At 33.7% G+C, this 14,579-nt stretch overlaps 1 protein-coding gene across 11 annotated transcripts in view; it reads left to right on the top strand.

Annotated features, from left to right (window-relative positions):
* Nucleotides 1-14,313, top strand: part of LOC119638273 (proton channel OtopLc) — a 69,627-nt gene extending 55,314 nt beyond the window's left edge. For 10 of the 11 annotated variants that reach the window (XM_038035391.1, XM_038035220.1, XM_038035626.1 and 7 more), the window contains 5 exons: nt 2,604-2,721; nt 4,368-4,464; nt 7,753-7,953; nt 11,418-11,578; nt 13,144-14,313. In XM_038035391.1, coding sequence (XP_037891319.1) covers nt 2,604-2,721; nt 4,368-4,464; nt 7,753-7,953; nt 11,418-11,578; nt 13,144-14,289 — 1,723 coding nt within the window. In that variant the 3' untranslated portion in view covers nt 14,290-14,313. The remainder of the gene's footprint in view (nt 1-2,603; nt 2,722-4,367; nt 4,465-7,752; nt 7,954-11,417; nt 11,579-13,143) is intronic. The other variant, XM_038035702.1, reaches the window with a different exon arrangement.
* The last annotated feature ends 266 nt before the right edge of the window (nt 14,314-14,579 follow it).

Raw genomic sequence — 14,579 nt, 5'->3', positions numbered from 1 at the left:
TTTTTTTTTTTTTTTTTTTTTTTTTTTTTTTTTTTTTTTACTTTCTCTTACAAAGAACATGAAAACAAACGAGAATTCAAAGTTAAAGTTAAAGTGTGGAATACTCATAAATCTCAACTATTTGAATAACACATATGATATATGCATACAAACACTTGCAAATATTCACACATCGTTTGTACAGGTATAGAGAGGGAAAAACCTTAGACAACAGTAGTGACGACAAAGCAAAGACAAATAAGCACGTGATTTATGACTTTAGGCAAATGTGTGGGCGTGTATTGTTGTTCTCTTCGTTATAAATATGGGAGTGTAGGTGAATGTGATGACATTTAACGCATTAAAAAGGAAAGGAAGAAAAAAAAAAAAAAAAAAAAAACCAATTTTTTAAATAATAATAATAGTAGCGGCAATTGTGTATACACTGATGATGATGATAATAATGATGACGACAACGATGGTGCCCGTGTTCATGGAGGTGGTGTTGGTGTTGATGTTGGTGTTTTCCCATATATGACTGCTGTTATTGTCAATAGAAAGAATACTTTGTATACAAATATATGAAATATGCGGTTGAAGTTGGGTGACGATGGATTTTGGTTAACAGTGCTTTCTTTGTATGGGTTTGTTAATATTTCACCGCAATGCTTTGTTTTCAAAATATATGTGTGTGCAAATTCATATAAGCATACACATGTATTTAGAAAATGTGCCTTGATTATAACAATAACACTAACAATAATAAGTGCCATAGTTATAGCATAATGCTACCAAGACGATCCTTTTTGCCTTTGCATGTTGTATTGCAGGTTATTGCACTAAAATTGCTCTAATTTGTGTATGTACGCTTGTGTGTGTGTGTGTGTGTGTGTATGTACAAGTGCAAGCATTACCATGATTACAGCCGTATGTCTGAAGTAGAAAGTGCTTTCAAAGAAATTTTTTAATTCTTAGCGTATTTGTTTTGATTGCTTTATCACGTTAAGACGTTAGTGAATTGTTCAACAATTACGTTGCATTATATATGTAATGCTGCGTATTAAATAATTTACTGACATTTTATTTGCAACAAAATTAAGCAAAATTTATAACCAAATTGGAACTGGGCGATTTTATAATATTATGTATAGACTATAGGAAAGAAAAAGCAAAGAATTATTTTTTATTTTTTTTTTTTTTTTGGTGCTTTGGTGAGAGTATTCACTGCTCAATGGACAACGAAAGAAAGCATTAAAGACCGTGATATGATCTAATTTCCAAAAAAAAAAAAAAAAGAAAAAAAGAAGCCGACTTGATCGAATTTTTATCTTTATATCACACTACAAACGCGAAATTTATCTCATTAAAGCATTTATTTACGTCAAGCATGAATTTAAGAGATCGTAACTGAAGTGAGAAGATACTTAACGTTTTTAAGAAATCTTATAATGACGCTTAGAAATGACTCCAGATCTATTTCTGTCCTATAGAAGCAACTTGAACTAATTTTTTTAGGCATTTGAGAACGAGTGATCAAAACGAGTGATCAAAAAATTTATATCGGCAAAGCCTACTCAAAATGAAGAGGAAACAAGACGCAACCAAAACAGTAGCTATGATTTAAGCAAATCACGTCCCCATAACCTGTAGAAAAACTCCCATTTACCGATCATACTAATGGTGGTCTGGTGAAGATGGATCGAATTCCTATCTGTAATTTTTATGAGTTTCCTATCATATCAATATGATACACAAAAAAAAAGAAAAAAAAAAGAAAAACCGCTCACGGATCACTTACAAAGTCCACACTGACCGCGGCCGAGCTTATGGCAAATGTTTCATATATGATACGTTATGAGTTTTTTTGCGCCAGACAATGGAATGACTCGGAGCTCTACTTTGAAAAAGTTTCGAAAACTCCTAACATTAATATAATGCATCGGAAGTTGCCGACAAAAGTAGATTTGGAATCTTGCTAAAAACATCACAGCATATACTTGTTTGACGATACAATCAGAAAATGAATGCCAGCGAATTAAAATCTTAAGGGATTACTGAGCCGACACGAAAAGATTCTGATCCGCTTAGGTCGTTCAAGAACTTCCGCATGAGCAACGCATTTTAAATATCATAATATTTTCAATACATTTGCTATACCACATACTGTTGCATAATCTGTCTCTTTGCGAATTTATGTTTTTATTCGAATCATTTTGCGATTAAGTTCCTATCAATGCATCGTGAGTTTTAGGATAGCGTAGGTTTTATTTACAATTCCTAAGAGATCTAGTTACAAATCATTGGAATATTATCATAACACTTGACTCAATCCACTTTGGCGTCCGCAAGTATTTTGTTTATATAACATTTTACAAGCACAAGTCCGTTAATCACTTTTTCCGTGAAATATTCGGCGCGAATGTCAGCTTAATAGGGCAGGTAAAGCATCATCAAGATTATCCTTTTGCGATTTTTATACAATCATATTTTTGATTGTCGTCTTTCAACGATTATGATAATATTTCTTATGCAACCTATTACAATTATTATATTATATGCTATATTATAATTTCGCTTTCTTTCTTTTGCTTTCGATTGCTTTCTTTTTTATTACAATTTTACAGCGGTGATGCATTGGCAACATTATTTTCAGCTTTATATGGTAAACTGTTGGTTGTTATGGGTATAGCATTTCCAATGGCCGAAGTTATATCCACCTATATACCACCTTCATTTTACGAGGTAAGTTCTTTCAATGATTATTTCCTTCGAATATTCACATCCTAATATATAATTGGAAATGTTACTATTACGATCTACTAATCGACTATGCCATATTGCTGTTGTCGGTAGAAAAGTGAACGTTCCTTTTTTCTTAAATTCTGTATGTGTATGTGTGTGTGTGTGTGCGTGTGTGTGTGTGTGTCTACAAGACTTGTAAAAAAAAAAGACAGAAATTCCTAAAAGACCTTCAATCTGGGGAAAAACGAAACCGGAAATTAATCATCCGAAACTGAAAATCAATTTTGAAAATCATAGACACAATACATACACAATGTTAGTGTGTATGCATGTTATAAATAATACACGGTAGCATTTCGTGTCACTTTGAACGGTTGAGGCAAAGTGTCTCATATATATGTTTATGTGTTGCGATATATGTAAGTGAATGTTCGTGCGTGCGTGTGTGTGTTATGTGTATGCGTATTTCAGTTGCATCTGTAAATCAAATGACAACTAAGAGAGAATGTTGTTACCATTAAAATCTTTGATTTTGAGTTTTATGCAATTGTGTCCATGTGTCCTGTCCGTGCGTCCATCTGTCCATCTGTCCATGTGTCCATGTGTCCGCGTGTCCATTATCCCGTGTATATATGCTCGTGTGTGTACATATGTGTATATATATTTATGTATGAGTGAGTAAGTGAATGTCTGTGGGGGTCTATAGCCACGCGTATATATAGAGATCGACTGTCATGTTCAAATGCACACGACATTAATTTTTCTTGTACCAACACATAGACACATTCATGATAATGTTTATAACGCTTATGCGACATGATGTCTGGATTGTTACTAAGTTACGTAACGTAACAGGACAAATGTTCATTTTTTTGCTATGTAGTGTTTAACACTAACATGTGACTCTGTGATATATGACTGTTGGTTATTTTATTGCAGCTGTTACATGCAAAGTTAGTGTTTATCATATGTCTTCATATCTACTCACATATACATAGGTATAAGTATATATATATATATGTTAGTTTTATCGTCCCGTATGCGACATCTTGTTAAACATATCTGCAAGGGATTCGGTAACGTAGAGATGATTTTAATCGGTGCACGCGTTTTTCATCTATTTGCTCTTGCGTGTTGTTAGCCTTATCACAGGCTACGCTAGAATTAAGATAGCAAGCGGACACACCCTCATTATGTGTACGTTCTAATATTATTTCTTAGATTGGCACACACACACACACACACACACACACACACGTACAGCCGCGAAAAATACAAGATTTACTCCATTCCAATTCGTATATCGATGAGCTTTAGTATGAAATATTTCCCAATCGCTTACTTGTAAGCCTGCAATAAGTAAAATATTTTATATTTACATTGACATTTTGCTCGACAAGTTTCACGTCAATCAATTTCCATCAAATGTCGCGCGTACGCGTGATTGCAATTTTCGCACTTATTCGAAATTAGTTGACTTAGTGTTTGTTACAACTATTAATAAAAGCGAAAAAGCGTAGAGAGAATAATTAATTTGAAGCTGAATTATTGTCTCATCGTATATAAGTCATAAGCTTTAGAGCGATTTAATATTTTTTTAATATTTTTTAATACTTTTTTTTCCTTCTTTGTCTTTGTCTTTTCAGGTGTATTATTTATATTTATATATTGGTAGCATGATCTTCTTGCTGTTCATGTACGCGACACTGTTGTGGGGACGTCCTAAACTACCCATTAATATCGGTAACTATCAGAATGAACTCATAACAATTATTTCAAGGAGCATATGGTATTAGTTTAAAATGTTTAAACCAAAAAAAAAAAAAAAAAAAAAAAAAAAAAAAAAGAAAAGTGGGTTATAAATTTAATAACATTTAATTAATATATCGATTATAAAGTAAGAAAAATCGAACTAGACAGGCATCTGAAATCTAGTTTTTTTCATCTTTTTTCGCATCGATTTCGGCATTAGACCACAACATCTTACAAAATTCTTAAGCTAAATAAGAAATCATTTCGTCAATATCTTCTTATAGGTTGGAAATGTAAAAAGAAAAACTTAATCTCTTTTTGACTTAATGACTGAATGTCGCGATCGAAACATAAAGAAACATAAGGAAAACTTAACGCGTTGCATAAAATTCAACTCTATGGCATAGACATACGTCGATCATTACATTTCAAGATTAATAATGAACGAGCGGTAACTTGTCATTAAAAAGTTGCTTTATTGCTTTTCAAACACAACATGGAATTCTTTTTGGCCATGTACGAGTTATTCACAACTTATTCGGTAAGAGTTATGTGAAAACTCGCATTGTCGTAATCAAGAATTATCTGCCAGTGTTTGTTTGTTTGTGCTTTTTCACCAATGATTTAGGCATTCTTATTAGGTGATCAGCAGCTTTTCGGGGAAAAAAGAAGACAGACCACTTTTCAACTTTTTTTTGGGTTCGTTGAGTCAACTCGAAATGCCGATGCATGTAAACCTGTTAGGATCTTATATACGTCTTTTGAAGTAATGCTATTGAAATTGTTCTAGAATTTGCTTGCGCTCCTCGACACGGCTATCTTTTAAAATGATATGTAAAAAAAAAAAATCTTTGCATGATTAAGTGATTTAAGAACTAAGATGACTAAGGTGGCCTCAATCTCACAATATATTGACTTGCATTGTTAGCCTTTGCGCAGCATTAATATTCCATGGCACAATAATTGCCTTTGAACGGCCTGTAAGATTCTTGTCTTGTCGGCGAGTACACGGCAGCTAAAATTTAACTCATTATGCTGGTGTTTAACGGGGGTAAGACGTTTGTGTTTTATTACTAAAAATGAAAGTAAGTTGATCGATGCATTCTGCGTCATCGTATGTACACTTCGGGTTTTGCGCTCAAATAGGGACCTATTCACAAGACTGCTTACGTAAAACTTATGTAAGCAAGTAATGGCAAAAATGTCAAGTTACTCTAGGACAAAGTTAAGTGAAATATCCTTACATTCTGGTAGCGAAATTGCATTAGGAAAGAATGCAAAAAAAAAAAAATTGAAGTTCGAAAATTACTGCTACTCGATGTGAAGAGTGTTTAAGAGAATAAAATAACGAATACAATCACACATCCCTCCATCCATCTCTACACATACGCAAGTAATATCGGACGAAAAGCAGAAACTGTTTAAAAAAAACATCATAAATTGCGAATTGTCTGAAGAGAACGATTGACTCAATAATTTTTTGATTGATATCGTTCTACCGTATTGTTGACTAAAGATATCATTCCAGGTTATGCGTTGACAATCACGTAGTACTTACAAAAAGGCGAGCTAACAAAAAGCCATAAAATATGACTTGGGAGCTTGCATTGGTTTCGACAGGTTGAATCATATTTTATTTAAATTTTTTGTTTTTTACTTTTCAAAAAATTAAAAAAACCATCTCGTCTATTACATGTCTTATGGATGAGATTGAGTTGTTTTTGAGCACAAGTTTTTTTTGCCTTTGATGACGAGTTATTTTATAAAGCAAACCGTGGTGTAAATTTGTCCAAAACTTGCACTTTGTTGCTTGTAACTCTGTCAACAACAATTCAAATTTTGATGTTTTGTTTTTTAATCCTCCCATTAATTATGAGCTTCATTGGTAATAGAAAATGTTTGAAATGGTATTTTGTAGTGGAGTGTAAATAAGTTGCCGTTGTCGTTTGTTAATAAAAGTTAGGAAATTGTTGTGAAAGAACAGTGCATTACGTTTTATTCAAGGCGCTGTCCATCACTAGTCAATACTTTTTCGTTTCTTTCTGGCAGCATTCGGATACCATGTCGGTAGAACTTTCATCTTTTTTTGAATGACGAAAATGTATGGGTTTTCCTTTCACATTATCATGAGGTATCCTAACAGCCGCGATGATATATTTTTTTAAGGGGTCACTGAACTCCAGGTTTCAGCGATTTCCTTTTCCAAAATTGTATATAAAAAACTTTATAAAATATTTATTTATATAATTGCTCACTTATATGCTTAGAAGTTTGGATAAAAGAATTCTTTAATTAAAAAAAAAAAAAGAATTTTTTAGAAAATTTTACTTTTTTCCTCCTTGCAAATTGGTATAACTCCTAATAAGAGCGATCACTCGTGGGATGTGGCCTACACGTGTAACGCGGTAGTGGTCACTCCACGTGACCATGAAGAGAAATGCCATTTTTTATTATCAAGGATACGAATCGATTTGATCTGTGTTGTGTGGTCAAAAATGTATTTACTTCAAAATGAATGAACCAAGTAACTAAAGGATCTATCTAACGCAGTTCTTTTAAATGGGAAAGTCACACTTTTCTTGTACATCCATCCTACAGTACTGTTTACATTCTTTTAGCAAATGGGTTGAACAATTTGTAAGACCATAGTAGAAAAAGATATATGCACAACATCAGTAGCCCTAGTGTTAAGTAAGGGATAATTTATAGATATTAGGATAGTATAGGTATTAAGTATTGGAATATATCTCCGTTGTGCATATATCTATTTTTACAATTATGATCGATTAAGAATTCAAGGCTAAAAGAAAAAAATAATAGTTATGACGTCTACAGCAGATTAGACGCTGAAACCATCCCGATTTTCGTTTCATATTTACGTCTATAACTTTCGATTCCGCGAAGATTTGCCCGATAATTTGCTACCGTAATGTTCATCAAAACTTTCGGCATATCCGTTTCAAAAATGCTCGTGATCGGTTCACTTATATGTCCACTATTAATGCTAAAATTTTAATTGCAATTTATTAACCCATGCGGTGGACGCATTCGTTTATGGTGTTGCAGTTGCTTTACCCATTAATATAACATGTCGTTAAATATCTTAGTTTGATAACTTGGTGCAGATCATTACATGAAAAATTAAAAAAAAACATAATAATAAAGATCTTAGTGCACGATAATGAAAACTTATAAAAGTTTTATTATTTTCGCATTATCACGCCTTTTAATCATAGATTTCGAGTGTTTATAAAATTTTATTTTTCTTTAATTACGAAGCTTCACCTACAAAATCATCGGCCAAAACGAGATCAACCAGCGCTTCGGAAAGTATGGATGAATCAGATACTGAAAGTAATTCAGTTCATAATAAACGTTTATCCTCAGTTCAGATACCAACGGCCCGTAGACCTTCGTTACTATCACCTTTGGGACGGCAACATCATTATGGCAGCTTTTATTTACGTATGGGTGCAGTAGGTAAGTTTGTCTGGTTAGTGTCCACATATTCATGATTTATAAACTCTTAACATGCACACGCTTACAATGACGATATTTATTAAGATTTATGACTTACACGCATACCTTGTAGAAATGGGTAGTAGACCAGTAATTTGAAGACTTTAAAGATATTAAAAAAAAAAAAAAAAAAAAAAATGAAATCTGAGGGAAGGTAGATAATAAATGCAGAAAAATTATTTTAGCTTAGATAAGGTAATCGCTGTTTGTGCCGCGATCAAGACGAGCAACTTTAATCAACTTTATGACGAACAAATTTCGAAAGTTCTTGTCTTTAACGATTCACTTGACCGTGACCGTCGGATAACTCTGACAAGTGAATATCTACGCAATATTAGATTGATTTATATAAAGCCTCGGGACATGAATATGCAATTAATTGGATCGTTCTATAAATCGGTCTAAAAACTCTTCTTCTTCATATAAATGAATGCGTGTAAAAGAATGCTAAATGAATGCAAAAATCTGTCGCGACTACGAAAATTCGCACTCGATACAACTAATCCTAAAGGGATAAAGGAAGTACAGATGGCACAACGCAATCCATCAATCAGTAAAGTGCTTTATTTTATTAAAATGACTAGACTAGCTATTCAGTTCTTTATATCCACCATCGAAGCACGGGGATTGCAAATTTGAGAGACGCCATGAAATATTTTTGTACATGATTAGCATTAAATTTTAAATTGAGTTAAGCATACCTGTCCGTTGGTCTGTCTGGTCCTAATTGCAAAACTGAAAATATCGATTTCAAATTTGCCAAAAAAAAAAAAAAAAAAAAGCAGAAAAGAAATAAATTGGAAATTCTTGCAGATAGTTGGTCGAACAGACTAAGAAGATCTCGGTTTTCAAAAGCAAAGAAAAAATTGGTTTGTTAGTAATGAGCTCTAGTAAATACAATTGTAAAAAATTTTCGCAGACGGCGATAGTTATGAAAATAATTATGAAAAAAATCGGTCACGCCTACTCTTAACACTATAGTAAATCAAAGTCTCTTTATTTTATTATTTTTTTTTTTTTTTATCAAAATCTTCGTTAGTAAATATATGCTTGTTCAGTGTGTGCGTACTCTTGGACATAGGTATCTGTTGAATTTTCAATTGATTAGAAAATACTGGACTGTAAGGACTCACTATATACCTCTATGTTAATTATGTTGTTTTGACGAATTCCGCTAGGTTTTTACCTTACCGTAGGCACGTAGATGCAAAAACGCTTTGCATATATTTTATATTTTTCACATTGTAATATAAATATTTTTATATTATAAAATAGTAAAAATAATAATAATAATAATAATAATAAGATACGAGTATATTCAGTTTCTTAAATTTATTGAATTATTGGGGCCGCTTTCAATGGCGATTGTTTAGATTTTTAATTGCAAAAGGTTTGGCTATAAAAACTTTAAAAAAGACTGACTATATATTATTTCATTACTATCTAACTCACTTTGCGTTTATTTTATCCAATAAATTACACTTTATTTATGGCTAACATAAGTGACCTTTATATCTTGCCTAATAAAGCTAATGTTTAACCTTTCCCTTAAAAGTTGAAAGGAGAAAAATATCAAAATGTATTACATTGTATGGCTTGCTATATATAACTTTATTTACAAAATTATATGAGTATGTCATGCTTATGTTTATTACAGTATTTTTCGCTCAGTTTTAATTTGATTAATACCTTTTATAAACATTTTTATCCATTTAGCAGAGCAATCGTTAATGAAAACATGTGAAAGTTTTTCATTGAGTGGTACGCATTAAAAAAACCCTTATTTCACCCAAGCATTTAGATAAAGGTAATGGAAAATTTAGTTAGAAAACTAACTTTGTTAGAAAAAGTGAAAAAAAAGTCATAGTGAGACGCGGTCCATCATTAAATACCGTCCAATGCTTCGCTTAATGCTGTTGTTTGAAACAATGCTTTATACGGGGAGTGGTCGAGAAAGTAGTTCAAATCGAGCCCATTTTCAATGGCGTTCGCCCTGAGATCAAAACAGTTCAGTATACCCAAGCAGATGGACAGACGAGCAGATAAATTGAAGTCAATTCGGAAAGTGATTCAAATGAACAGACGGACAGATGGACAGGTGGATAGGAATGTTCATAGCGATTCAAAAGGTGATTCTCAACCAATTAGTGTATTAAACGATGGCTGCATCTCAAGTTCTTCTGGTTGTTTCATACGAATGCCGAGGAAACGAACAAGTGGTGCAGTGTATAAAAAGGAGAAAATTATTGTAAACTTTATTGGAATGTAATAATTTTTCTAGCACTAATAAATTTTTGGTAATTAAATTTGATATTTTCCGTGTTTATATGGTATGTGAACCGCTAAGCGAAGACTACTGCTTTTGCTTTCACTTACATATTACACATCTTAAGTCTCTCCGGCTTCCGTTCATTTATTGCGTTTTTCGAGAGAAGAAATAAATTTTATTTAATAATTTATCCGGTATATATATGTATATATATATATATATATATGTTGCAATATAGATGTCTAGCATATCGAAGTTAAACTTTGTTTTTAACCGCCACAGGAAGCGCATTAAGTTTGTCAAATAACCGTAATGTTGAGAGTCAAATAAATTTTATACATCGTTGATGAAAGTGAATTGGAGAATATATTCTTTTATCCACGAAAAAAAAAAATGAAAAATTCTTATACTTAATTTAAAAAATTTTTATACTTAATTTTCATCATAATATGTTCGAAAATCATTTGGGGCCAATTTTTAATGCCAACTTATATGCCGATATTGCGAACGTTTCAACTCTTTTTATATAATTAAATAATCCGTTTCACCGTTGGGCTGATGCAAAGACGACTGGACGGACACGCTTAGGTGCATTCCGAATTTGAAATTGGCCAAGAATTTAAACAGTTTATGGGGTTTTCGAATTTTGCTTTTTCTACCCTTCACCGAACAATGAAGGGATCCATCTGTCCGTCTATCCGTCTGTGTAACGTCTGTTATCAACGTTTAATGCATCATGAGCAAAAAAAAAAAACAAACAATTTTTTATGCCGTCTAAAGAACAAAGGTGTTATTAGTAGTAGTACGATGTGCTGTAGGTGTGTCGTTCGACCGAATTGCTACCTATTCAATACCAATCTGCATGCAAGAGCTTCCAATGTTTCTGCCAAATTCGAACTCGATTGGTTAGTTTATGGCGAGCAGGAAAATATTTCCAACCAATATTACGCAGACGAACAGACAGCCAGACGGAGAGATTTTGATGCTGATCGATAATATGTATACTTACTTGGTGGGATCTCTGAAGCTTCGTTTTGAACGTTGCAAGCGTTTTGGTGAAATGAATAAAAACAAACGAAATTACTATGTCACATGCATCGTAAGTTCAATTCAAAACTTGGAATTATTTGTTTTTTTTATTTTTTATTGCTTTCAGCTTTCGGCATCGGCAGTATGATTTATTCAGGCTTGGAATTTGGTCAATATTTTGAACTTAATCCGGACACTAAATGCCATAACGTATTGCTGGCCTTAACTCCCGCTACACGAATGGCTTTCATATTTATACAAATGTATTTTATATTTCTAAATAATGAGGTAAGTGAAAAAAAAAAAAAAAAAAAAAAAAAATAAAAACAAATAAAATAAAATAATTCCAATGACTTAAAGACGTAACAGTGCAATCTGAAATATAAAAACTCTCTTTTATTTTTGTAACTGGCGTCGGCGAAATAAGTAAATGCTTAATTTCTCATTTTGCTCTTTTCCACTTGGTTTGCTCTTTTCATCAGTTACAGTCAAAGCTGGACGAGAAGGAAAGCGATAGGGTTGATACTTTCATTGCAAGAGCTTTAAAATCACTTTGAATTCAAGTTTTTTTTTTTTTTTTTTTGTACTTTTAATTTGTCTAACACTAGCATCCGTATGCGACCAGACATGTTTTAAAAAGTTTATCATAACACATTTTATTATAACTTTTCTTTATCATCAACGAGAGTCAGAGAGTATTATGTCCTTTCCAAAGCGATTTGAGTTAATAATTAATTAAATATTGAAAATTAATTTAATTTAAACCATAAGGGTTTTCGACGGATTTACGATTTGCATAATAAAAGCTAATTTTCATCATCAGTCACAATTCGTTTGCATGATTTGCTAAATAAATTCGTTTATGCAAAACTTTATTTCTACGACATCTTCAAGGGAATAGATGATGCCCATGGTATATGAATTTTTCAGAAAATTTGATATACGCATGCATATCACAACACTTAAAAAGTCTCCAGTCTAACCGGTTGTCACGTTAGATCCGTTATTGATACTTAGCTTTTTTCGAAGATTGCCGATGAACCCTTTCAGCCAATTTTGTACCTTGGGCAACTTTCGCCCGTTGTTGTTAACTTAGGTGAGCGCCGGTTTCACAACGGAATGTCATGACGAATGCATGCTTCGTCCATTGTCGTAAATCACATAAAAAGATTCATTTCATTTTGACTAAATAGTTTAAACAGATTTTTGTATTCCGCCATGGCTGAGATAGCATAGCATTCACTTTAAATAGACCTTTCTCATGGACAATCATTCGTGTAAAACAATAAGTAAACTACTTTTTGACATCTTTAAGGTGACGGCTATCTTACAGAACTTTATACGACTTTCCGCACTTTATTTTCTATTCCTTGGAGCAAGGCGGCCACAGTGTTTCGTATAAGAGGTGGCCATACCACATCGAATCACTGTAACACCTAATCTAATCTAATGGTGACTGGGAAAGGTATTTTCTCGCATCGCAAAGCAATGTTTAATCGATAAACGAAATTTAGATTTTTTGATTGAAAACAACTTTGCCAACTGCCAAACTAATAGACACAATGTCATGAGATTTTGCCACGTATCGTTTAAAGATTGGCACGATTAAGAAATCATGTGGCTCTACCCATAGTGCCGCTAAAAATGTATCTCAGCCGCTGGAGACTTATTGAGTGTGGTGTTAGTCTTAAAGCTTAAATGCTTACAAGCCAGATGACCATATGTAAGAAAGCCCTTTCTATATACTGATACGCCTTTGGTCTACGGAACTGACCAAATTGTTAATTTACAAAATTTTTTAAATAACCTGAATATCTTTTCTATCAATATTTTTCCTTTCTTATCTTCTTTAGCAAATTAAAGTCTACCGTTATAAAATTATAGCGCGTTTCGGTCTAATGCATATGATTGGTACTAATTTGGCGGTTTGGTTAAATGTGCTCATTCAGGAGACTAAGCATGAAATATTGACATTTTATAATCCAGAAAATCGCACTCTACGCATATCACATCGTATACCAGGCCATTCTCGTGCTCATTCCATATTAGCTTCATCCGAGCCCGCCGCTCATTTGCGAGTACCGCGTGGACTTAAAGGTCCCTATCAGATATTTGAATGCCGTCGTACTAATATTTTGGGAACTTTGGTACAAGATGCCTCGCCGTTTTTGTTTCCATGTACCATTGAGTACTCGCTCATATGCGCGGCCATTTTGTATGTTATGTGGAAAAGTATATCACGACCTCAAGCGCCTACGCCACAACGACCTGATATGATAAGTTCTCCCTTAAAACGGTCGCCACATCATTACTCAGTGGATTGTGCTCGCGCTCATAAGGGACTTTTTGTGGGTATTTTAGTATTGGTACTGACCATAATATCCCTCATATTGTTTTTTGTACTGATATCAAGACCTGATTTTGTGGCTTTAGCTGTATTGGAAGTGACTATGTGCGAATTATTTATTTATGCTACAGCTACAATAGCCACGTTAGTGGGCATGATTCAAATACGTCATTTAGAGTACGATGCTGTACGTAGTTTCTCGCTGGATGATATATTGCTGGTTGGAGCTCAAACCGGTTCGTTTCTTTATAATATATTTACGGTTATAGCGGGACATTTCTCTGTGCGTAGCGATGATTGGCTGGTCCCGATTAATGCTTTGGCTTCGATAGTGCAAACCGCTTGTCAAACAATGTTTATTTTGGATGCTGGACGTCGTCAAGCGATTACGCCCGAGCATATGCGCAAAAAGCCCGGTCGAGAAATTGTTACGTTTATGTTAGTGGTTAATCTCGCAATGTGGGCAATAAGTACATTGGAAAAGTCTCGGGCTGAATCGCATCCTATACAATTGAATTTCTATGGTTTATGGGCTTGGACGATTATAACTCATGTATCGATGCCATTGGCAATATTCTATCGCTTTCATTCTACGGTATGTTTATGTGAAATCTGGAAGCGCGCTTATAAAATGAAACCTACGTTTATGTGAGAAATCGCTCGTGAGCGCATTGCTAGCATTGCGCAACAACAGCAATTCTGTGAGGACTTAAAAACAAACTTATCATATTGCTATTGTTCTACAACATTGGCTGGCGGTGATTTGGAGACAGTTGAGGAAGCCGACAGTAACGGTGCTGGCAGCAATGGAAGCAAAGATGCAAAAGAGAACGCCAATAATGCTCAAAGCAATGATAATAAAAAATTGATTAGCCAGAGAGGTGGGACAAACGATGAGGAAGAGGCTGAGGATCCAGGTACAGGCACCGTGGCTACCGAAGA

Source organism: Glossina fuscipes, unplaced genomic scaffold, assembly GCF_014805625.2.
Source record: "Glossina fuscipes isolate IAEA_lab_2018 unplaced genomic scaffold, Yale_Gfus_2 0, whole genome shotgun sequence".
NCBI lineage: Eukaryota > Metazoa > Arthropoda > Insecta > Diptera > Glossinidae > Glossina > Glossina fuscipes.
This window is presented reverse-complemented; position numbering and strand designations above follow the sequence as displayed.